General features: G+C 43.0%; 1 protein-coding gene and 1 non-coding gene across 2 annotated transcripts; both read right to left on the reverse strand.

Annotated features, from left to right (window-relative positions):
- Positions 1 to 14,725: 14,725 nt before the first annotated feature.
- On the reverse strand, positions 14,726 to 14,832 carry LOC132629559 (small nucleolar RNA R71). The gene has a single exon (XR_009578328.1). It is a non-coding gene; the product is annotated as a small nucleolar RNA R71 (small nucleolar RNA).
- Positions 14,833 to 23,517: 8,685 nt separating this feature from the next.
- Positions 23,518 to 24,324, reverse strand: LOC132628774 (uncharacterized). Its single transcript, XM_060344541.1, has one exon. The coding sequence runs from the start codon at positions 24,322 to 24,324 to the stop codon at positions 23,518 to 23,520; it is 807 nt and encodes a 268-aa protein (XP_060200524.1).
- Positions 24,325 to 24,539: the final 215 nt, after the last annotated feature.

A 24,539-nucleotide genomic window follows, 5' to 3' on the forward strand; every position in this document is an offset into this window, starting at 1 on the left:
GAAAAACTTACAATACGAAACTGCCAAGAAGTCTACAACGTTTTTCTGTCAAATACTGTGTACGTTCGAGGGTTGAGAGGATGGTTACAAAGCAATTTTTGTGCGAAAGGGTTAATTTCAAAGGAACTCATTCCATGTGGAAAAGAAAAAGGGACGCTACCCTTCGGTTTTGGGTGTTTGCATAGTGCTTTTTAAAAAATAAATAGGATAATTAGTTTTTTAACAAGAATATTTAGATAATTTAACTTTTAATTTCAGGAGTTCATGCTTTTAATATAATATAGATATATATATATGATAAAGAGAGGAGCAAAAATATTCATTGAATAAGTACACTTCTTGGCTGTGAGGCTAAGAAATTTGTTCTAACTCAAGTAATCAAAAATCTGAAGCATCAACCAATGTTTCGGTTTCTCATTAGTTTTGGTATGCAAGCTTTTTCCTATGTCCGCAATTTGGAGTAAAGCCAATGATTACTTTCCCCTTGAATAGTTTGGTAGAACTCATAAGAGTGAAATAGACTGATATGACTTCCTCAAATCATTTTAATAAGATTCAAACTAGGGGTGCTTATCGGGTGGTTCGGTTGGATAATTGTGCTTAATGGTTCGACTTATCGGATATCGGTTTTTAAATATCTCAATCCGCTAATCAACCAATAAGATATCGGTTGGTTCGGTGTGGATTTAGCGGTTAATGGTCGGCTAGTGGTCGGTTTATCGGCTAATCAATAAAGTATATGAGATTTTTTTTCATTCTATTGCTCGGACTATTGCATCAATACAAAATTATCAAAACACAAAAGGCTCAATATTGATAGTGTATAGGTTGCAAACTCACATTTGACCCTTTTTGCTTCACATCGCAAGATTTAAATGGATGTATTACTCATGGTGGGTATTCTTGGGACACATGATTTTAAATTATTGGAAATACGAATTAAATTTTCACTAAAGTACGGTTATTAAATAAATTGTGCAGATTAAGTATGAGATTTTCATACTAAAGTGTGTCAATGTCCATAAGAAAACTTATTTCTTTCAAACAACCAGTAGTAATTCTATCTCGTTCTCATCTTCACCCTAGAAAAGGGAAGAAACATCCAAGGAAGGTAAAAATGTTTTGAATGATTCTAGTTGGTAACATGAGATAATAAGAAACAAACACCAGGTAGAAGCAATAAGGAAAATGAGAAACTGCTACCATGTTGCGGGAAGAAAATGAGTTTTAGGTTCAAAGATTAGTATTTCTAATCTTTAGTACTTTATATACACTGAGATTTATTTAGAATTTAATTATTCTTAACGGGTTAACGGCTAAACCGATAAGGAAAATGAGGAAACCGTCCCCCGCATCGTTAAGCCGTTAACTATAAAATTCCAAACCATTCCCCATGCGTTAATCCAATTACCCGATACCAATAAACCAATAAACCTATTTTGCGGTTGGATTATCGGTTGCGATTCGGTTTTGAACAACCCTAATTCAAACTGAGTTGCTTCCAAACTTTGTTATGTGTATCCAAAAAGGGACGATTAGATATCTTACAAGTTACAACCTTTGATTTTTTCTTACATAAACGATAGACCTGCCTATATAAAGACATTTTTTTGCGCGGATTGCCCTTCTTTTGGGGTGGTCTTTAAATTTTGCCCCTCATATTTGTGGTCTTTAAGTTTTGCCCTTCACTTGGAAAGGTGAGCGGATATCTGAGGTTCTGGGTTCGAACCCTCGCTCAGGCATAAAGTAAAAAAATAATTTCACAAGGCAGGGCTGGGGCGTGTATGCCGGATCCGGCATACAATCCTTAAGGAAACACTAAAGGTATGTCGGATCCGACATAACTAAAAGTTTGCCCAATAAGGTAGAACTTTTCCTTAAGGCATAGTTTAGTTATGCCTTATGAGGCAGACTTTTAGTTAAGACATAACAAAAAGTATGCCCCATAAGGCAAGGATTTTTCCTTAAGGCATAGACTTTGCCTTATAAGGCAAAATTTTAGTTATGCCTTAAGGAAAAGTTCCGCCTTATGATATATACTTTTAGTTATGTCTTTGGGGCACACTTTTAATTAAGGCATAACTAAAAGTTTACCTTGAAAAGTAAATATATATATATATATATATATATATATATATATATATGCCTCAAGGCAAAGTCTGCCGGAGGGGGCATAACGAAATTTAAACTCTACCTTGCAATTTTTTTTAAAATTTTTGACTGAGAGGGGTTCGAACCCGAAACTTATGAATTTTAGCCAAAAGACAAAATTTAAAGACCACTAATATGAGGGACAAAATATAAAGACCACCCCAAAAGAAGGGCAACTCTGCGAATTGCCCATATAAAGACGAGTTTGGGCCCAAGGTTTTAATAACACAACCCAACCAAGCAAGAAACTCAAAGGATATTCTCCTTCATTCTCAATTGGTGTGGTACACCTTTTTTAATGTGTTAAAAGAATATCAAATTTTAAATCAGTGTTTTAAAAGGCGAGGGCGTAAGGCGGGGCGTTTTACATACGTCTCGACGAGGCGTAAGCCTCGAGGCACGGGGCGTAAGCCCCATGGGTATTTAATTTTTAATATTTTTTAAAATAATATAATTACAATAAATATTTTTAAATAGGTAAAATTACATAAAAAATAAAAGAAAACTGTAAATAAATGAAATATACAATATATATGTATGTGTGTGTGTGTGTGTGTGTGAGCGCACGCTTGATCCTCACAAAAAAATGATCAAAGCAATCCATTATACACCGCTTATAACTTGTAATTATATATAACATAATTTTACAAGTGTAAACAATACAATGAAATAAAAGCTATTATGAAATGCAAAACAATTCTAACATTTTAACTTTCAAACACGGAAAAAAACACAGTTTCTTAAAACACTATTACTATCATACTATTCATTTTATCTCCCTATAAGCAAATAATCAATAAAATTTATCAATATTACAATTAAAACATAACTTCTTCATGAACAAAAAATAAAATTATATGATAATTCTGATACGTAGGACTTATGACCAATGACATGTGAAAATGTACAATTCCGCTATGTGTTTTTTAAAAAAAAATTAAGTGATATTCACCCTCACGACGATCTCAAATAGTAAATATCCAATACTACGACTTGTTATATGAGTTACACCCAATCTTCTATTTCTATAGATGAAAAACTATTAAGTATCATTATTTTGTTAAACAATTATGAGGGTGAATGATTTTAATTAAGGAATTTAAAATATAATTTGTGTAAGAACTGTTAGGCGAGCCCTGGGCGTTGGGCGTTAGGCGTGTTTAGGGCGTACGGTTGGGCGCTTAAGGCGTAAGCCTCATAGGAACTAAGCTCCACACGTTAGCCCCAAGGCGTTTGGCCACTGCCCTGCCCCGAGGCGAGCCCCGGAACGAGTCCTGACACTGCCTTTTAAAACAATGTTTTAAATAATAATTTTAAAATTTTGATTTTATCTTTAATAAAAAGATTTTAGAACATACAGTACCACATAAACTGAAATTGAAGAAATAATATGATAATGATTCCCCTTTGCTTTGAAGATACAAAAAACCGTACATACAAGAAAGTAGGTTTAAGTGCCAGCCTCAACCAACCAAAATATATAGTATGACAAATGAGAAACCTTGAAAATATGGGAAGATCTTACATTTGGCAACGTATAGCGTGTCCACTTATCTATAAGCTTATTCAAATGTCAATGCTATAATGCAATAGGGAAATCATTATATCCTATATATAATGCAATGCGAAAATAAATTGTATCCTACTAATTTAGATTTAATGGATATCAATTCAAATTTCTGGATGATGTTTGATTTTAGATCCTCACAATCATATGATACAATTACTATTTGAGTTGGTAAATAGTTCTCATTTTGACTAAATGCTCTTAATAATTTTTACTAAAACATCTTTGATGTATAATACAAAGCACTATCATTGTGTAACTTCAATAAATGTAAATGTTATTTTTGAAAATTAAAATATTGATATCCAACTTATTCCTATAATTAGTTGCAGTCACCACGGTTTGCTTCCTGCCATTCTTTTTGAAAAAAAAAGGGGGGGGGGGGGGGGGGGGGGATAATTTTCTTGTCATACTTTTTGAAGAATGAACCGTAAAGGAGGGAAAAATAGGATGGAACAAGAGTAGAAGGCCACAGTGAGATTTGTATTTACATCGGAGTTGTATACGGTAAAAACCGGATATGAGTCAAATCGGAGAAGCGAGGAACCGAAGGAAGAAGAGGACGAGAGCATACATGAAGATTCTAGTTCTGAACCGGAGGAACGCTTGGACCGGAGCTAAGCAGAGGCACCATTTGGTTCGGTTTCTTCGTCACCGGACCGGTCGAGGCTGTTAGTCCGATTATCCGTACTCATTGGTCCGGTAAAGCCGTTGCACGTGAGCCACGCGTCGGTAGCGTCCTGCCATGGTCAACCACCAACCATGCGTGTGTCAGACAGTATGGCTTACCTAATCCGCTCAGAGTTGTCCTTCTCTGTATTTTTTTATGATTTGTATTGTGTGAGGCCCATAGAAGAGACACTATAAATAGGGCTCATCCCCCTCCATTGAGGGGGTTGGCTTCTTCATTCTTCCAAGAACACTTGTAATAGCAAAACATATATGCAATTTCTCTCTCTCTAAGATTGGATTCGGTCCATAGCAATTATAAGCATTTCCGTTGTATTTCTTCAAACAAATATTGTACGTCGTTTGGCAAACATTAATACACTTCACCAATTGCTTTGCTACATAACGTTCATACATTCCATTTTCCATACGATTTATATCGGGATCCAAACACATATCCTATACCTACTTACAAATTCAATTGCTTATCCAAATTCGGGGTAAACAGTTTGGCGCCCACCGTGGGGCTAGGATAATAGTGGTCTTTGGTCTTGATTTCTATCGTATTCATCAAAATCAAAAACATCTCCTGCTCGTCTCTGCAAAAACGAACTAAATGGCTGGAATCGAACAATCTGGCCATGTCAACAACACCGAGATTGTGGCGGAAAATGAAGGCAGCGGACCACGGGGATTGCCAAACCGCGCTGACCCGAACCCCGTCGATTCGAGGGAGGGCCTCAACCGGCAAAACACCGTGGACCAGGAGAATTCCGCCCTACCGGCCACTGATCCTCTAAATACTCACAATTCCGTTACTTTGTCCCGGACCCAGGGCCAGAGAGAACCGGACGCACCAAACGATAATGTTAACTTACGTTTAATTTTTGAAATGTTACAGGAACAAAGGGCGGCAATCGCCGAGCAAGGAATCGTGATTGCCCGGTTGCAGAGCGGAAAAGATGAAGCAGAGCCGGAGAAGACAAAGGGTGTTGCCAAAACCGGAAGAAATGAGGCACGAATGGTCGAGAGCAACGGTTCCGGAGCCGGTTCTTCTACCGAGGTTCTAAAGATGCTCGAAACTTTGGAAAAATGGGTAGACTCAACCGAAAAGAGGGTCGAGACATACAATTCTCGTGTGGACCAGATCCCGGGGGCGCCGCCTTTACTGAAGGGGCCGAATTCGAAGAGGTACATCCAAAGGCCTTTTCCTCCGAGCGCAGCCCTGAAACTGATCCCAAAGAGGTTCAAAATGCCAGATATACAGAAATATGACGGCACAACGGACCCGCACGAGCACGTGACCTCGTACACTTGTGCCATAAAAGGCAATGATATGGAGGAAGATGAAATTGAGTCAGTGTTGTTGAAAAAATTTAGGGAGACCCTGTCAAAGGGAGCGTTGACGTGGTACGACCACCCGCCCGAGCATTCGATCACTTCTTTCGAAATGCTCGCCGATGCCTTCGTAAAAGCTCAAGCCGGTGGCAAAAAAGTACAGGCCCGCAAGGCCGATATCTTCCGAATAACCCAAAGGTACGATGAGTTACTGCGTGAGTTCGTCAACTGGTTCTAGAGGGAACGGATGGAACTCCCCCCGGTTCCAGAGGAATGGGCCGCGCAAGCTTTCACAAAGGGGCTCAATGTTCTAAGTTCAACAGCTTCGTTCAAATTAAAAGAAAGTTTGCTGGAATACGAGGCTGTGACATGGGCTGATGTCCATAATCGGTATGATTCAAAGATTCGGGTGGAGGACGATCAATTCGAGCTCCCCCCGGGGCAGGTAAATATGGATAAAGGTTTTAAGAAACCAAGGAACGGTTACGAAACAAAGGCCGAATCATCGAAGGAAAGGTATCGGCCATACTCCCATTCGGAGAGGCAAAATCTTAGGTCGGAAAAGCCAAGGGAGAGCCCAAGCCGTTTCTCAGGTCGGGGTAGCAAACGGGGCGAACGCCCGTCAACAGCCGGGGTCTCTCATTTTGGAGCGATGCCGGAAGTTCTGCCGGCAATAAGGGTCTGCCAAAGATTTTGGATTACAACTTCAACGTTAGTACTTCGGGCCTCGTCTCGGCCATCGGCCGCGTCCCGGATGTAAGATGGCTAAAATATCTAAGGTCGGATCCGGGCCAACGAGATCCGAGCATGGTGTGTGAATATCACGGAACCCATGGCCATAGAACCGAGGATTGTCGCCAGTTGAGAGAAGAGGTAGCCCGGTTATTGAAGAACGGTCATCTCCGAGATCTGCTGAGCGAGCGGGCCAAAAGTCGTTACAAGGAAAGGGAAGCTCATCGAAGGGACGAGCCGGTCGAACCCCAGCATACAATCAACATGATAGTTGGGGGTATTGACGCCCCTCGGGGGCCGGTAATGAAACGCACCAAGGTTTCTATTGTTCGTGAAAAGCGCATCTGAGATCACTCAACCTGGGGCTCTATTTTCTTTGACGATGAGGACGCAGAGGTCATCATTCAACCGCACAATGATGCACTGGTAATTTCTGTACTTATCTTTAAAACTAAGGTTAAACGCATTTTGATTGACCCAGGTAGCTCGACTAACATCATCCGATGGAGAGTGGTCGAACAGCTAGGGCTGCTCGATGAGATCGTACCGGTGGTCCGGGTACTTAGCGGGTTCAATATGGCGAGCGAAACCACGAAGGGGGAGATCTCATTTCCCGTGAACGTCGATGGCATCATTCAACAAATGGTGTTCTACGTGATCGAAGGGGACATGAAGTATAATGCATTGCTGGGCAAACCCTGGATACATAGTATGAGGGCCGTGCCCTCGATGCTGCATCAGTTACCGAAGTTCCCCACCCCGGAAAGAGTAAAAACCATCCAAGGGGAACAGCTCGCTGCAAAGGAAATGTTCGCAGTGGAGGAAGCAGCGCCTCGGCCCATAGAATCGGCTCGGAAGGAAAAGGGCGTGACCGGAGGAGAGCACGCCCAATAGCAATCAAAGCACACCGGGTCGGGTCCAATGCACGAAGAGGATGACTTCGAGGTGCCCAGATCGTTCGTCATGCCGGATGACTCGGATGCAACTAAATCAACTGTAGAGGAGCTGGAGCATATCATCCTGTTCGAGTACCTACCGGACAGAAAGGTATACCTGGGCACGGGGCTTACCCCGGAGCTCAAGCGCAAGTTAATTGAATTTCTTAAAGCTAATGTCGATTACTTCTCATGGTCGCATATAGATATGACAGGTATATCACCAGAAGTGGCAACTCACAAGCTCAGCTTGGACGGGAAGTTCTGCCCGGTGAAGCAAAAAAGAAGGCCCATGGCGGAAGCAAAACATGCCTTCGTAAAAGACGAGGTAACAAAGCTTTTAAAAATAGGTTCTATCCGGGAGGTGAAATACCTGGATTGGCTTGCTAACGTGGTAGTGGTACCCAAAAAAGGTAATAAATTTCGAATGTGTGTCGATTATAAGGATTTGAACAAAGCATGCCCGAAGGACTCATTATCGTTGCCCCACATCGATAGAATGATCGATGCGATGGCCGGACATGAGAAGTTAAATTTTCTCGACGCTTACTCCGGGTATAACCAAATTCGGATGCACCCGGGGGATCAAGAGAAAACGTCATTCATCACCCGGTACGGAACTTACTACTATAATGTGATGCCTTTCGGGCTAAAAAATGCTGGTGCAACTTACCAACGCCTAGTTAATGGGATGTTCGAAGAACAAATAGGAAAAACAATAGAAGTTTACATTGACGATATGGTTGTTAAGTCCCTGGAAACAGAGGACCATTTGAAGCATTTGCAGGAAACCTTCGACGTGCTCCGCAAGTACAACATGAAGCTCAACCCGAAAAAATGCGCCTTCGGTGTCCGATCCGGTAGGTTTTTGGGATTCATGGTGTCAAACCGGGGTATTGAAATCAACCCGGACAAAATCAAGGTCGTCGAGGATATCGAGGTAGTGAATAACGTCAAAGGAGTACAGAGGCTCACCGGAAGGATAGCGGCGTTGAGTAGCTTCATATCAAGGTCTTTGGACAAGAGTCATCGTTTCTTCTCCTTACTGAGGAAGAAGAACAACTTCGTTTGGACACCGGAGTGTCAAGAAGCTCTGCAGGAATTGAAGAGGTACTTGTCTAGCCCCCCCGTTGCTGCACACACCGAAGGAGGACGAGCCGCTTTTTCTCTACCTTGCTGTCTCAGAGATAGCGGTAAGTAGCGTCTTGGTCCGGGAAGAATCAGGTACACAGTTCCCTATCTATTACGTAAGTAGAACTTTGGGGGATGCGGAGACCCGTTATCCCCATTTGGAAAAATTGGCATTGGCATTAGTGAGCGCCTCTAGAAAGCTCAAACCCTATTTTCAATGCCATCTAATATGTGTAGTAACCACTTACCCTCCCAAAAATATCATGCATAAACTGGAATTGTCGGGTAGGTTAACCAAATGAGCTGTAGAAATTAGCGGTTATGATATCGAGTACTTCGTGGCAGATTTTACACCGGCTATGGTCCCCGAGGTCGAGAGAGAGCTTCTGCTGACCTCGGGAAAGGCCACGGGCATTTGGTCTCTACATACGGACGGAGCCTCGAACCTTAAAAGTTCCGGGCTAGGGACCGTCCTTAGGACCCCGGCCGGGGATGCCATTCGGCAGTCCATTAGGACTGCTAAATTGACTAACAATGAAGCCGAGTATGAGGCTATGATTGCAGGTTTGGAATTGGCTCGAAGTATGGGGGCCGAAATAATCGAGGCAAAATGCGATTCGCTTTTGGTCGTGAACCAGGTGAACGGCGTCTTCGAGGTCAAAGACGAGCGGATGCAGAGGTATCTTGAAAAAACCCAAGTGGTACTTCATCGATTTAGAGAATGGACCATGCAGCACATTCCGAGGGAGCAGAACAGCGAGGCCGACGCATTGGCAAATTTGGGATCCTCGGTCGAAAGGGAGGAAATCAACCCCGGGGCGACGGTGCACTTGTCAAACACAGCCATAGAAAACGGACACACTGAAATAAACACTATGGGTTTAACTTGGGATTGGCGCAACAAATACATCGACTACTTGCGTAAAGGTAAGCCACAATCACTCCGGTGCCGATGCTCTGGTCAGAAAGATTATCAGGGCCGGTTACTATTGGAACCGGATGGACGAGGACTCAAAAAACTTTGTCCGTAAATGCGATGGGTGTCAAAGGCATGCTCCGATGATTCATCAGCCCGGAGAGCTGCTGCATTCGGTGGTGTCACCCTGGACTTTCATGAAGTGGGGAATGGACATCGTCGGCCCATTACCGAGGGCACCAGGTAAAGCCCGTTTCATTTTGTTTATGATTGATTATTTCTCCAAATGGGTTGAAGCGCAGGCCTTTGAAAAAATCAGAGAAAAGGAGGTCATCGACTTCATATGGGATCAATCATCTGTCGCTTTGGCATCCCCGCTGAGATAACTTGTGACAACGGACCCCAGTTCGTAGGCGGCAAAGTGAACAAATTTCTCGAAGGGTTGAAGATCAAGAAGATTGTATCAACTCCGTATCACTCATGTGCAAACGGACAAGCGGAATCCATGAACAAGACAATAATCCAAAACCTGAGAAAAATATTCAAAGCATCAAAGCACCATTGGAGAGAAATATTACCGGAGATATTATGGGCTTACAGAACTACATCGAAATCGAGCACCGCGGAGACGCCCTTCTCGTTGGTTTACGAGGCTGAAGCTCTTATCCCCGTAGAAGTTGGTGAACCGACCCTCCGGTTCCGATATGCAACCGAGGAATCAAACGGGGAGGTCATGGCCGTAAGACTCGACCTCACGGACGAGCTGCGTGAAAACGCATTGGTCCGTATTGCCGCTCAAAAACAAAGGGTGGAAAGATACTACAATCGGAGAGCCAATTTTCGTCACCTCCAAGTTGGGGACTTGGTACTCCGAAAAGTTACCTTGAACACCAAGAATCCCAACGAGGGAAAATTGGGCCCGAACTAGGAAGGACCCTACAAGATAACTGAGGTAATGGGCAAGGGATCATATCAGCTGGAGTCCATGGATGGGCAGCGGTTGCGCAATAACTGGAATGCGGCCTATCTAAAGAGATACTACTGTTAAGGTAAGGAAACCCCATGTTTTCTCTCTTTTTGACCTTTTTTTTTTTGCAGAGAGCCAAGCACCAGGCAGAGCAGAGAACCAGAACTGAAAACAAGTGTTGCACTCTTTTCCTTAGTACGGTTTTGTCCTAAAATGGGTTTTCCGACAAGGTTTTTAATGAGGCAGCAAGTACAACGTGTTACTTGACAAAAACAAAGGACGAGCGTCCGGACCACCGAGGTCACACCCTCCGAGTGGGGACTTAATAGCACTCACCCGACCTTGCAGCTCGGATAAGTGCTAGGGGAATACTATGCCCACATCGAAGACTACCTCGGTCAAAGAAGACGGGGAAACTCAACACTTGCTACGGCAAAATTTCCCCGACCACCGGCCATAGCCTCCGATGTAAGGACCAAACGATCATAATGAATCGTGTCCCATTTAGCATTTTCTACAGCAAAACTAAGGCCCGACCATCGGCCATAGCCTTCGATATAAGGACCAAACGATCATAATGAATCGTGTCCCATTTTATATTTGCTATGGCAAAGGCAGAAGGAATTAAAATTCTCATATGTACAAACATTTTGCAAGCACAAAGTTGTCGAAAGTTTGGATAACAAAATCTCGGGTGTCTTTCTGTTAAATGGACTTTACCCCGATGATAACCGCTGTATTTCAGCACTGCCTCATTCACATACTCTATACCGGGCACTGTGGTCGAAATTCTACAAAGGCAACGAGGTCACAATGATCCGAGCCAAAATTTGATAAACTTCCCCAAACGGGGACTGTTACGGCAAAATTTAGCCAAGGCCGAAAGACGCTCGGCCCTAAAATATTGCCAAAAAATACCGGCCCTAAGGAAATGCCTAGCGTTTCGGAGACATCTGAATTCACAAAGCATCGGGTAAGTCCTACGGGCACAATGAACTAACGACCACGAGTCAGCTCGCCCACAAAACGGACCAACAATTCTGGCAAAAGTAGTAATGAACATTCAAGCAAGGAAACCAGAAAGATGGATTTCTCATTCATGTAAATTTATACAAAAGTGTTTTACATCATGATGTGCCGTGAATTTTAGCACATTTTATGCCTTTGTAACTAGACATGTTGCTTGATTTTAAGTGTTTTTACATTGTTTCTTATGTTATTTTTGTGTTTTATAGGGTTGATTAACTAAGGATCGGAAATGAGAAGTAATGCTGAAAAAACGGACAAATTGGAGCTAAGCGACGCTCCGTAACTCATGTTACGGACCGTAACAGGGTCCGTAACTCATGTTACGGTCCGTACCTTTGAACCGTAACAGGGCCTGAATTTCCAGAAAGTTTTCATTGAAACCATCAGTGTTACGGTGGAGTGTTACGGTCCGTAACTCATGTTACGGCCCGTAACATGTCACCGAACATGAGCTAAATTTCCAGAGAGTTTCAATAAAACCTTCAGTGTTACGGTCCGTAACACGAGTGACGGACCGTAACATCATACCGTAACACCTCTCAAATTTCCAGTAACTTTTCTGGAAATTTTGATCATGTTACGGTGAGACGTTACGAACCGTATCCTACGATACGGACCGTCGACTGTGTTACGGTCCCTTTGCTTAATTGAACCATTTCAGTTACGGTTGAAGATACGGCCCGTAACACCATCGACGGTCCGTTGACTGTGTTACGGTACCTTACCTAATTAAAGTCTTTAGCTTAAATTCATAAGGTGTAAATTTTTTTTTTTTAACAACTTCTCGTACATCATATCTAACTTTTCCTTCCACAGGTATGGGTAAACCACGACAATCAAAGAAGGCTTCACCTAAGGTCGCGCAAAAAGGAAAAGGTCGTGCTGCAAGCAAGGTAACCGCACGGCTGCGCGACGACGATCTGATCAAGGACGCCAGGCCTAAAAAGAGGCCAGTCGCACCTAGCAAGCCACCCCCACCAGTTGCACCCAGCCAACCAGACCCACAATCAGAAAGTTCCTCCTCGACTGAGGAGTTAAGAGAGTCGAGCTCGTCGAGTTCGTCGAGCCAAAGTGAACCCCAGCGGGCTATCACACCAACACACCGACCTTAACCACCCATTAGACAGCTATGACTGAGAAGATCCTCCGGTTTAATGTGGAGGGATCTAAAGATTTGTATAACAAGGGGTGTGAGCGGGTAAAAGGTGAGGGAATGGACCCAAGGCGGAGTATTTTCGAGGAACGGAATGTCATCTTTGATGGAATAGAAGGATATCCCGGCATTAGTGATACTATCCGATTCCACAAGTTGGAGTTTTTGAAAAACCCCGTTGGGTCCTACATATCGGTTTTTGTTAGGGAATTCTACGCTTCATATGGGGCAGTTGTATTCAAAGTAGTGAAGAAAGGGCAGCGAGCAACTCAAGTATCGGCAATGAATGAGGTTGTATTCCGGACAAAGAAGATAGATGTCTCTCCATCGGCTATAAATAAAACACTATTCGGGGAAGATTATATAGAGCCTATAGCAGCGGAAGAAGGGGAGTTTGCCTACAACAGAACCTGAATGGGCCATAGTGCCAAAGTTTAGTGTTACGGTCCGTAACTCATGTTACGGTCCGTAACCCTTCACCGTAACATCATCCAAAATTCCCGAGAGTTGCCAAGTAATTGTCACCACTTACGCTTCAGAAGGACGGACCGTAACACAGGGTACGGTCCGTCGCATGGTGGCCGTAACGTCAAAGTGGTCAAATGACGAAATGAAGGACGGACCGTAACCTGAGTTACGGTCCGTAACAATGCGGCGTAAGAGCATTTTTGTCCAGAAACTTGGCGCGATTTTTGGCTCTATAAATACATAATGTAGGGTTTTAATTCATTATTCAGATTTTATTTTAGAGGCATAAACCCTAGGTTTTTAATCTTGAAGTGGTGGAGCATTTAAGGCAACAACTTCACTCTCATTCCATCTTGTATTAGTATTGTAAGTGTATTATGTTAATCTTTAAGCTTTTTCTATCAAGAAACATTATGAGTAGTTAATTTCAATTCTAAGGTTGTGAATCCCATGATGGGTATTATGTGAATGGGTTTCTATTATTGATATATGCATAATGGTTGTTGTTATTTATTCTATCTTTGAGTTGTAACGTTGGGTAATGATTGCAAGCATTAGCCGAAGCCATTATATTGACTTTTCTTGGGAAAGAGAGTCAATATTGGTAAGATTGAATAACAATGACTCGAGGCGTTAACCCTCGTTTAATAGACTAACTTAGGAATAAGAATAAGTCTAAATTGGCATCATTGGTCGCTCTTCGATTGTAACTCTTTTATATTCGGAAGAATCATAAAGAGGAAATACTGCTTAACTGTTGGGAAACATTAAGAAGTCTTTAAGAGACCAAGTGCATATTCATAGAACAACCATTAGAAGTATATCACTTTGAAACCTGAAGCATAATATCTAATCAAATTGGGGAACACAACCTTAGTCTCTCTCTCTCACATTAATTACATTTTAAGTCAAAGTATTAAATTACATTATTCAACAATCAATTCAAACTATCCGGAATATGATTAAAGCATTTAAAGACCGGTATCGCATACGATTAGTACTCTTTTCTCTCCATATTCCCTGTGGGATTCGACCCCAACCTTGTTGGGTTACTATATTTGACAACGTCCGCTTTACGCCATTAATAGGTGTAATTTGAGCGTATCAAATTTTGGCGCCGTTGCCGGGGAATACGGTTCAGAAATTACTAATTGTTGTGTACTATTCTTTAAAACTTTTTCTATTCCATCACACCTCGTTTGCTGTTTTAGTGAACCAGGTGAACATGGCTGGAAGACCCCATCGCAATCAAGGGAACCAAGGGGGGATCCAAATGAACCATCCTGCACCAGAAGAAGAGGAGGATGAGAATGTATTTGCAGAATTCATCGACGAAGCTGATTATGCTTATGCTGTAGTTCCCCCGAGAACAGGAAATGCTAATTTCAAAATTGATAGTTCTATCTATCAGCTATTGAAACTTGAAGGCTATTTCCGAAATTCTTCGGAGGACTGTCCACTTCGACACCTAAAGAATTTCGTGCATGTATGTTCCCAACAATATCAAGGTGTTGTTCCTGCTGATGCACTGCGACTGCGGGTTTTCAAATATTCCTTAGCTGGCCAAGCTAGGGAATGGTATGAAAAGCTCCCGAGCAATACTATTCATACCTGGAATGAGCTGGCCAATATCTTTCTAAAAAAATGGTTCCCACCCAGCAAAAAGGCTGAGCTTCGGGATAAGATTTTTGGGTTTAAACAACTTTCAGGGGAACAACTATATGCTGCATGGGAGAGGTTCAAATATTATCTAGCTCAATCTCCGACTCATGGATTTCTAGATGCAATTCTCACAGAGAAGTTCTACAAGGGGCTAGATACAATGAATCAAATAGCTGTCAACACTGCAGCTGGGGGATGCTTCATGGACAAATCCTTTGTCAACATCACCCGGTTGCTCGACAAGCTTACTACCCATAATCAAGCCTGGCATTCGACTGATAGCGAATTCCTATCATATGGTAGTCCCTCTGTGGCCGCGGTGGCCAAAGAAAATCATGAGCGAGATCATGCGTTCGCTCAATTGCAAACCACCGTGGATTTATTATCCAAAAGGCTTATGGAGAAAGAGGCCAAATGTGTAAATGTTGTCGATGAGATGCCACCTCATGCTCCCGGAATGTATCAAGTTTCTGACGAAACTTATCTTGAGGGGCAGTCACAATATGAGGATGCGAATTATGTCAATAACTCGCAAGGGGGTTATCAACGGCAAAACTACCAAGGTCCCGGTAATCACCCATGGCAAAGGCCTCAACAAAATTACCAAGGAAATAATTATGGAAGAACTGATCAGGGTAATCCCAATCAAGGGAATTACAATAACAATAATTATGGCAACAAGAGCTCTAACCCCTACATTCCACCTAGGGGGCAAGCATCCAATTCCCAGCCATGGAAAGATAATTCAGCTACTAACTCTGCTGGCAACACGTCTAATGATTCTGCAGAACTGAAGAGTATGATGCAGAAAATGCTGATGAATCAAGACAGAACAGAGAGCACAATCAAGGGAATGTCCCAGGTCCAACTATCGCATTCAGCTTCCATTCAGAAGCTTGAAGCGCAATTCAGAGACCTTTCCCGAGAAGTGCATACTCCTCAACGGGGACAATTACCGAGTGATACAGTTCCTAATCCAAAAGGTAGTGGAGTGAACTCTGTGGAGAATGTACTTGCCATTAGCACCAGAAGTGGAAAAATACTTCAGGGTGACAATAAAAAGCCAATTGATCAGGAACCAATTGTTGAAAAAGAAGCGCAGCCTAATGTATTGGATGATATTGTCGAGGAAGAAGCAGGGGAGGAAGTCCCCATTGTAGTTGAAGAAGAGCTGAATCTTAATAAACCAAAGGAACCGGTGGAAAACCAGGAAAAGGGGAAGGCAAAACTTTCCGGTGCTCTTCGCCCTTTGAGCCAATTGTTCAAATCTTCACCACCTTTTCCTCAAAGGCTGGTGAGAAAAACAGAAGATGAGAAGTGCTTGCGATTTTATGATCAACTCAAGCAGTTAACGATGAATTTTCCGTTCATGTATGCTGTCCAAGAAATGCCTGGCTTTGCTAAGTATTTGAAGGACCTTTTAACAAAGAAGAAAAAACCATTGAAACATGACACTGTGGGCATCACTCACCGCGTTAGTGCCATTCTTTCCAAGACCACAGTACAAAAGAGGGAAGATCCTGGAGCATTCACAATTCCATGCACCATAGGGCAGAAAAATTTTGCTAGGGCTTTATGTGATAACGGGGCTAGCATAAATCTTATGCCCTTGGAAATTTTTATGAGATCAGGGTTAGCGATGCCGAGGCCAACTACCACGAGATTGCGGATGGCTGACAGATCGATAAAAAGGCCAGTGGGGGTAGTTGATGATGTACTGGTTCAAATCGGGAAATTCCTTCTGCCGGCAGATTTCGTGATTCTTGATTGTGCTATTGATCAAGAAATTCCTATTATTCTGGAAAGACCTTTCCTTGCCACAGGGAGAGCTCTTATGGATTCCGAGAAGCACGAAATAAAGTTCGCGTGAACGATGAGGAGGTGACTTTCCACGCAAGCAGAGGTATGAAATTACCTAGTCCTTATCAAAGTATTTCAGTCATCAATTCTGTTGATGAGGTGGATGATGTTGTGGAATTCAAAATGGAAGAAGAATGTTTGAGTGAAGCACTATCGGCCATCTTGGTAAATTTTAATGCTGAACAAATGGAGGGATATACTGAGACAATAAATACACTCATCGATCTGGGGTCTTACTCTTATGAGCCCAAGAAACTATCTCTTGATCTAGAGAAGCGAACAACTCCTCCAGCAAAACCCTCAATTATTGAGCCACCGAAGTTGGATCTCAAGCAACTTCCAGCTCATCTTAAATATGTGTTTCTTGAAACGAATGCCACCCTCCCAGTTATTGTGTCATCACTTCTGAATGAGGGCCAAATCCAAAGACTCATCGAAGTATTGAGAAAGCATTTAAGAGCTTTGGGATGGACTATTGCAGACATCCGGGGGATTCCCGCCGGAATTTGTGAGCACCGAATACAGTTGGAGGAGGAAAGTTCGCCGAGTGTTGAGCATCAGCGAAGATTAAATCCACCGATGCAAGAGGTGGTGAAGAAGGAGATAATTAAGTGGTTAGATGCTGGGGTGGTTTACCCGATTGCCAACAGTCCATGGGTAAGCCCAGTTCAGTGTGTGCCAAAGAAAGGGGGCATCACTGTTGTCCCTAACTCTAAAAATGAGTTGATTCCGACAAGGACTGTCACCGATTGGAGAGTGTGAATGGACTATCGGAAGCTGAATACCGCATCTTGCAAGGACCACTTGCCTATGCCTTTTATTGATCAAATGCTTGATCGGCTAGCTGGAAGATCTTATTACTGTTTCTTGGATGGGTACTCAGGATATAACCAGATCAACATTGCGTTGGAAGACCAAGAAAAGACTACTTTCACTTGTCCCTATGGGACATTCGCTTTCAGCCGGATGCCATTTGGTCTTTGCAATGCACCAGCTACCTTCCAACGATGCATGATGTCCATATTCTCTGATATGGTTGAAAACTTTCTTGAAGTTTTCATGGATGATTTCTCTGTGGTGGGAGATTCATTCGATGAATGTTTGGGTCATCTTGATCGGGTGCTGCAACGGTGTGAGGAAACCAACCTCATGCTCAACTGGGAGAAGTGTCATTTTATGGTCAAGGAGGGCATTGTCCTTGGCCATAAGATTTCAGAAAAAGGGATTGAGGTTGATCAAGCTAAAATCGATGTGATTTCACAACTCCCTCCGCCCGTTTCAGTAAAAGGAGTTCGGAGTTTCTTGGGGCACGCCGGATTCTATAGAAGGTTTATCAAAGACTTCTCAAAAATTGCAAATCCCATGTGCAAACTCTTAGAAAAAGAATCCAAATTCAATTTTGATGAGAAGTGTATCAAGGCGTTTGACGAGTTGAAGCTGAAATTAACCTCCGCACCGATTGTGGTGTCCCCAGATTGGTCACTTCCCTTTGAATTAATGTGTGACGCCAGTGGTCTTGCAATTGGTGCTGTGCTTGGTCAGCGGCTAAACAAAATCCTACACCCAATTTATTATGCCAGCAAAACATTGAATGGAGCCCAGCTGAACTATACAGTAACGGAGCAAGAATTACTTGCTATTGTTTATGCTTTTGAAAAGTTCCGGGCTTATTTGTTGGGTGCCAAGGTAGTGGTTCACACTGACCATGCTGCATTGCGCTATTTGATGGCGAAGAAGGATGCTAAGCCTCGGTTGATAAGATGGGTGTTGTTGCTACAGGAATTTGACTTTGAAGTCAAAGACCGGAGAGGGTCAGAAAATCAAGTAGCTGACCATCTTTCCAGACTGGAAGCACCAGGGAGACCGAGTGATGTGCTAGATATTGATGACACTTTCCCGGATGAAAGAGTTTTGGTCATTTCCAATGATGTGGCACCATGGTATGCCGATATTGCCAATTATTTGGTAACTGGCATCGTTCCTGAAGAGTTGAAGACATATCAAAAGAAGAGGTTCTTGAGAGACTGCCGACAATATTGTTGGGATGAGCCTTACTTATTCAGAACGTGTGCTGACAATATGATCCGGAGATGTGTGGCGGAATCTGAGGTGATGGACATTTTGAAAGCGTGCCATGATTCTCTAGTTGGTGGACATCACAATGGAAATCGAACAGCAGCCAAGGTGCTAGAGTGTGGCTACTACTGGCCAGCCATTTATCGTGATGCAAATATGTTGGCACGCTCTTGTGATAAATGCCAACGCCAGGGCACAATAGGTCGGAGGCATGAAACTCCGATGAACTTTGTTCTTGAGGTGGAGCTATTTGATGTATGGGGAATTGATTTTATGGGGCCCTTCGTGAGCTCCTACGACCTGAAATACATTCTTGTCGCAGTGGATTATGTCTCCAAATGGGTGGAGGCGGTGGCCTTGCCTAACAATGATGGTAGGAGAGTCAATGCGTTTCTCAAAAAGAACATCTTTACTAGATTTGGCACTCCTAGAGCTATTATTAGCGATGGTGGATCTCATTTCTACAATAAACCATTTGCTGATCTTCTTGAAAAATATGGCGTGCATCACAGGGTTGCCACTCCATATCATCCTCAGACGAGTGGTCAGGTTGAGGTCTCAAACAGAGAAATAAAAAGCATCTTGGCAAAGACGGTCAATGTGAATCGCACTGACTGGTCTAAAAAGTTGGATGATGTTTTATGGGCATATCGCACGGCATTCAAAACGCCTATAGGGACTTCACCGTATAAGTTGGTATTTGGGAAGGCATGTCATTTGCCTATTGAGCTTGAGCATAAAGCCCTTTGGGCATTGAAAAAGCTGAATATGGATTGGCATGAAGCAACCAAGCTGCGGTTGTTTCAAATCAACGAGATGGATGAATTTAGGAACAATGCCTATGAAAGTGCAACACTGTACAAGGAAAAGATGAAATACTATCATGACTCGAAGATCCTAAAAAGGGATTTTCAGCCAAAAGACTTGGTCTTGTTGTACAATTCACGCCTGAAGTTCTTTCCAGGCAAGTTAAAGTCCCGTTGGTCTGGCCCTTTTGAAATTGTGAGTGTATCCCCAAATGGAAGCGTCATTAAGGTGAAATCCGAGGATGGCACTCGGACGTTTAAGGTGAATGCACAAAGAGTGAAGCATTACCATTGGTGTATTGATGATGGTAAGGTCGTGGATAGGTATCGTTTGAAATATGGCTCCTGAACTCGAAAATGAGGTACCACGTCGAGCTGTGACGTTAAACCAAGCGCTGTGTGGGAGGCAACCCACATTTACCGCTTTGTAAGTAGTTTAAAGTTTGTATTTTCCTTGTATTCTTTTGTGTTGTTGATGTGCTAATGTGGTGGGATTTTGAGAACTGAAGGGACCAAATAACTGCTGAATGATCCAAGGCGAGACGCTCCATGTTACGGTCCGTATCATGAAGCGTAACAGGCAAAAAGAAAAAAAAGAAAAAAATCACTGAAGGATGAGGAAGAGTGTTACGGTACAAGTTACGGTCCGTCGTACGTATTACGGACCGTAACACTGGGTCGTAACGTTGATACAAAATCTGGGCTTCACTGGAAATTTTCAACATGTTACGCCAGGTGATACGGACCGTAACACGAGTTACGGTCCGTCGATTGGACTGCCAGGTCATTAATGAATAAGTGAAACGGGGTCGTTTGATGGACCGTAACACAAGATACGGTCCGTATCTCAGGATACGGTCCGTAACAGGTAACGTAATTGTCGGAAATGTTTAAATACATTACCGACGGTTCCCATTTCAAATTAAAAGGATTCTTAAAACGTTTTTCAACTCCCTCTCCCTCATAAATCCTCTCTTCTCTTCTTCACATCCTCCTCTCGTCATCTTTCCATTCTCCCCCATATTTCTCTAAAAATCTCTTTACTATCTTCTTATCACAATCCCTATTGTACGTTTGAGTTTCATCCTTACAATCGCCAACGATCAGGTATTACATGTCTTTGCTCTTTTCTTTTAGCTATCAATGCGAGTTCTATGATGCTCATGAGTACTTTCGTATAATATGCGTTGAAATTTGTGTTTTGGGCTGTGTTGGTTGAGTTTGAATTTCAATTGATAAGTTATGGGGGATTTGACAATGGTTGGGGGTTGGGATTGGTATTGGTGCTGTTTAAAAGATTCTTGGGCACGAGCAATTGCTTCCCACTGAATTGGAGGGCAAATCCGGTTAAAGGTTTCATTTGTGAAATTACTAAATCGGTTTGCCCACCAACTGTTCGATAAAACTCCCCAATAAAAACTTTAATAAAACCGGGTGAAGTCTGAGTAACCCGAGGCATGTGAGGGGATATAATATTGTTTTACAACATACCCATGGGACATTAAGTCGAAAATCTTGGCCTCGTGCTTAAAACGAGAAAATTTGGCCAAGTCATTTGTTTGCTAATCCGTTGCCCGTCATTATGTGTTACGGACCGTAACGTACGTTACGGACCGTAACATCGCACCGTAACACCGATAATTTCCATGAAAACTTTCTGGAAATTTGGCTGATGTTACGGTGGGATGTTACGGACCGTAACACCACACCGTAACATCGATGGATTCCATGAAAACCTTCTGGAATTTTGACAGACGTTACGGTGAGGTGTTACGGACCGTAACACGAGTGACGGACCGTAACATCATACCGTAACACCTCTCAAATTTCCAGTAACTTTTCTGGAAATTTTGATCATGTTACGGTGAGACGTTACGAACCGTATCCTACGATACGGACCGTCGACTGTGTTACGGTCCCTTTGCTTAATTGAACCATTTCAGTTACGGTTGAAGATACGGCCCGTAACACCATCGACGGTCCGTTGACTGTGTTACGGTACCTTACCTAATTAAAGTCTTTAGCTTAAATTCATAAGGTGTAAATTTTTTTTTTTTAACAACTTCTCGTACATCATATCTAACTTTTCCTTCCACAGGTATGGGTAAACCACGACAATCAAAGAAGGCTTCACCTAAGGTCGCGCAAAAAGGAAAAGGTCGTGCTGCAAGCAAGGTAACCGCACGGCTGCGCGACGACGATCTGATCAAGGACGCCAGGCCTAAAAAGAGGCCAGTCGCACCTAGCAAGCCACCCCCACCAGTTGCACCCAGCCAACCAGACCCACAATCAGAAAGTTCCTCCTCGACTGAGGAGTTAAGAGAGTCGAGCTCGTCGAGTTCGTCGAGCCAAAGTGAACCCCAGCGGGCTATCACACCAACACACCGACCTTAACCACCCATTAGACAGCTATGACTGAGAAGATCCTCCGGTTTAATGTGGAGGGATCTAAAGATTTGTATAACAAGGGGTGTGAGCGGGTAAAAGGTGAGGGAATGGACCCAAGGCGGAGTATTTTCGAGGAACGGAATGTCATCTTTGATGGAATAGAAGGATATCCCGGCATTAGTGATACTATCCGATTCCACAAGTTGGAGTTTTTGAAAAACCCCGTTGGGTCCTACATATCGGTTTTTGTTAGGGAATTCTACGCTTCATATGGGGCAGTTGTATTCAAAGTAGTGAAGAAAGGGCAGCGAGCAACTCAAGTATCGGCAATGAATGAGGTTGTATTCCGGACAAAGAAGATAGATGTCTCTCCATCGGCTATAAATAAAACACTATTCGGGGAAGATTATATAGAGCCTATAGCAGCGGAAGAAGGGGAGTTTGCCTACAACAGAACCTGAATGGGCCATAGTGCCAAAGTTTAGTGTTACGGTCCGTAACTCATGTTACGGTCCGTAACCCTTCACCGTAACATCATCCAAAATTCCCGAGAGTTGCCAAGTAATTGTCACCACTTACGCTTCAGAAGGACGGACCGTAACACAGGGTACGGTCCGTCGCATGGTGGCCGTAACGTCAAAGTGGTCAAATGACGAAATGAAGGACGGACCGTAACCTGAGTTACGGTCCGTAACAATGCGGCGTAAGAGCATTTTTGTCCAGAAACTTGGCGCGATTTTTGGCTCTATAAATACATAATGTAGGGTTTTAATTCATTATTCAGATTTTATTTTAGAGGCATAAACCCTAGGTTTTTAATCTTGAAGTGGTGGAGCATTTAAGGCAACAACTTCACTCTCATTCCATCTTGTATTAGTATTGTAAGTGTATTATGTTAATCTTTAAGCTTTTTCTATCAAGAAACATTATGAGTAGTTAATTTCAATTCTAAGGTTGTGAATCCCATGATGGGTATTATGTGAATGGGTTTCTATTATTGATATATGCATAATGGTTGTTGTTATTTATTCTATCTTTGAGTTGTAACGTTGGGTAATGATTGCAAGCATTAGCCGAAGCCATTATATTGACTTTTCTTGGGAAAGAGAGTCAATATTGGTAAGATTGAATAACAATGACTCGAGGCGTTAACCCTCGTTTAATAGACTAACTTAGGAATAAGAATAAGTCTAAATTGGCATCATTGGTCGCTCTTCGATTGTAACTCTTTTATATTCGGAAGAATCATAAAGAGGAAATACTGCTTAACTGTTGGGAAACATTAAGAAGTCTTTAAGAGACCAAGTGCATATTCATAGAACAACCATTAGAAGTATATCACTTTGAAACCTGAAGCATAATATCTAATCAAATTGGGGAACACAACCTTAGTCTCTCTCTCTCACATTAATTACATTTTAAGTCAAAGTATTAAATTACATTATTCAACAATCAATTCAAACTATCCGGAATATGATTAAAGCATTTAAAGACCGGTATCGCATACGATTAGTACTCTTTTCTCTCCATATTCCCTGTGGGATTCGACCTCAACCTTGTTGGGTTACTATATTTGACAACGTCCGTTTTACGCCATTAATAGGTGTAATTTGAGCGTATCACATCAAAACCAAAGGCAAAAAGTTAAAACCCAAGTACAGGCCCTGTGCTATCTGGCTTGACTAGAGGCGGAGTGGTCGGACTCGGTCCGCTCGGAGTCGTCTGATTCAGACCCAAGAGCGCGGTTGGCCTCCTCCTCGATCCCTTTGGCTTCGAGTATCAGTGCCGAAAGATTCTCAAAACCATGCTTAGCTTGCTCGAGGGGAATCCTCCGAGACTTCCACTTCTCATATTCGGCAACAATGGCAGTATGAGCCTCGGTGGCCTCCACATTCTTCAAAGCCTCCTCCAAATCGGTCTCGGCCTTGGCTAACTTTGCAGCCAAAACACCCCGGTCCTCTTCGAGGGTATCTTGCCTTCGAGTGGCCGCTTCAAGCTCGGCCTTGAGAGCATCATTGGCGTTTACCGCCTCCGCAAACTCGATTTTCAGGTCCTTATACATCTGAGCTCTTTTCTCAGCTTTCTCCTCGAACGTCCTCATGCGCTCTTTGTACAGGGTAGTCTCAGATTCGAGCAGCCGGTTCTTCTCGGCCAAGCCCGTTGCATCGGCCTTCACCAAATCCAACTCCCCCCGGAGTTGAGAAACTGTGACCTCGATCTTATCCAGCCTCGAGGAAAATCGAGCATTCTCCCGACTAAGACCGATTTTGTTAGCTTCAAGACTCCGATTGTACTCGGTCATCGCGGACAGCTCACTCTTCAACTGACAGTTCTCGGCCTTTACCGCATCAAGCTCGGGTCGGAGGTGGGAAAGATCGACCGCCCGGTTCAACTCCTCCTCTTTCTCTCGGTGGAGGTGCAGATACTTCTCCGTTTCCCGGCCCTGGGCGTCCAGTTGGCCCCTAAGATCGTCCATCTCTTGCTGGGCACGGACGAAGGCTTCGTTGACAAGCACCACACTCTGCGAACAAAACAAATTAAAAACTTGGATGAAACGAAATGGAAATTCTCGATGAAGCTGTGCAAAAACGACTATATATCTTACCCGGTTGCCAGCATGCATGCCCTCGTTCATAAGACATTGCCAGGAGACCCCGGTTATCTTGCGCTTGTCTGAATCCGAGACCAGAG

This window comes from Lycium barbarum, chromosome 2 (genome assembly GCF_019175385.1).
Source record: "Lycium barbarum isolate Lr01 chromosome 2, ASM1917538v2, whole genome shotgun sequence".
Lineage (NCBI taxonomy): Eukaryota > Viridiplantae > Streptophyta > Magnoliopsida > Solanales > Solanaceae > Lycium > Lycium barbarum.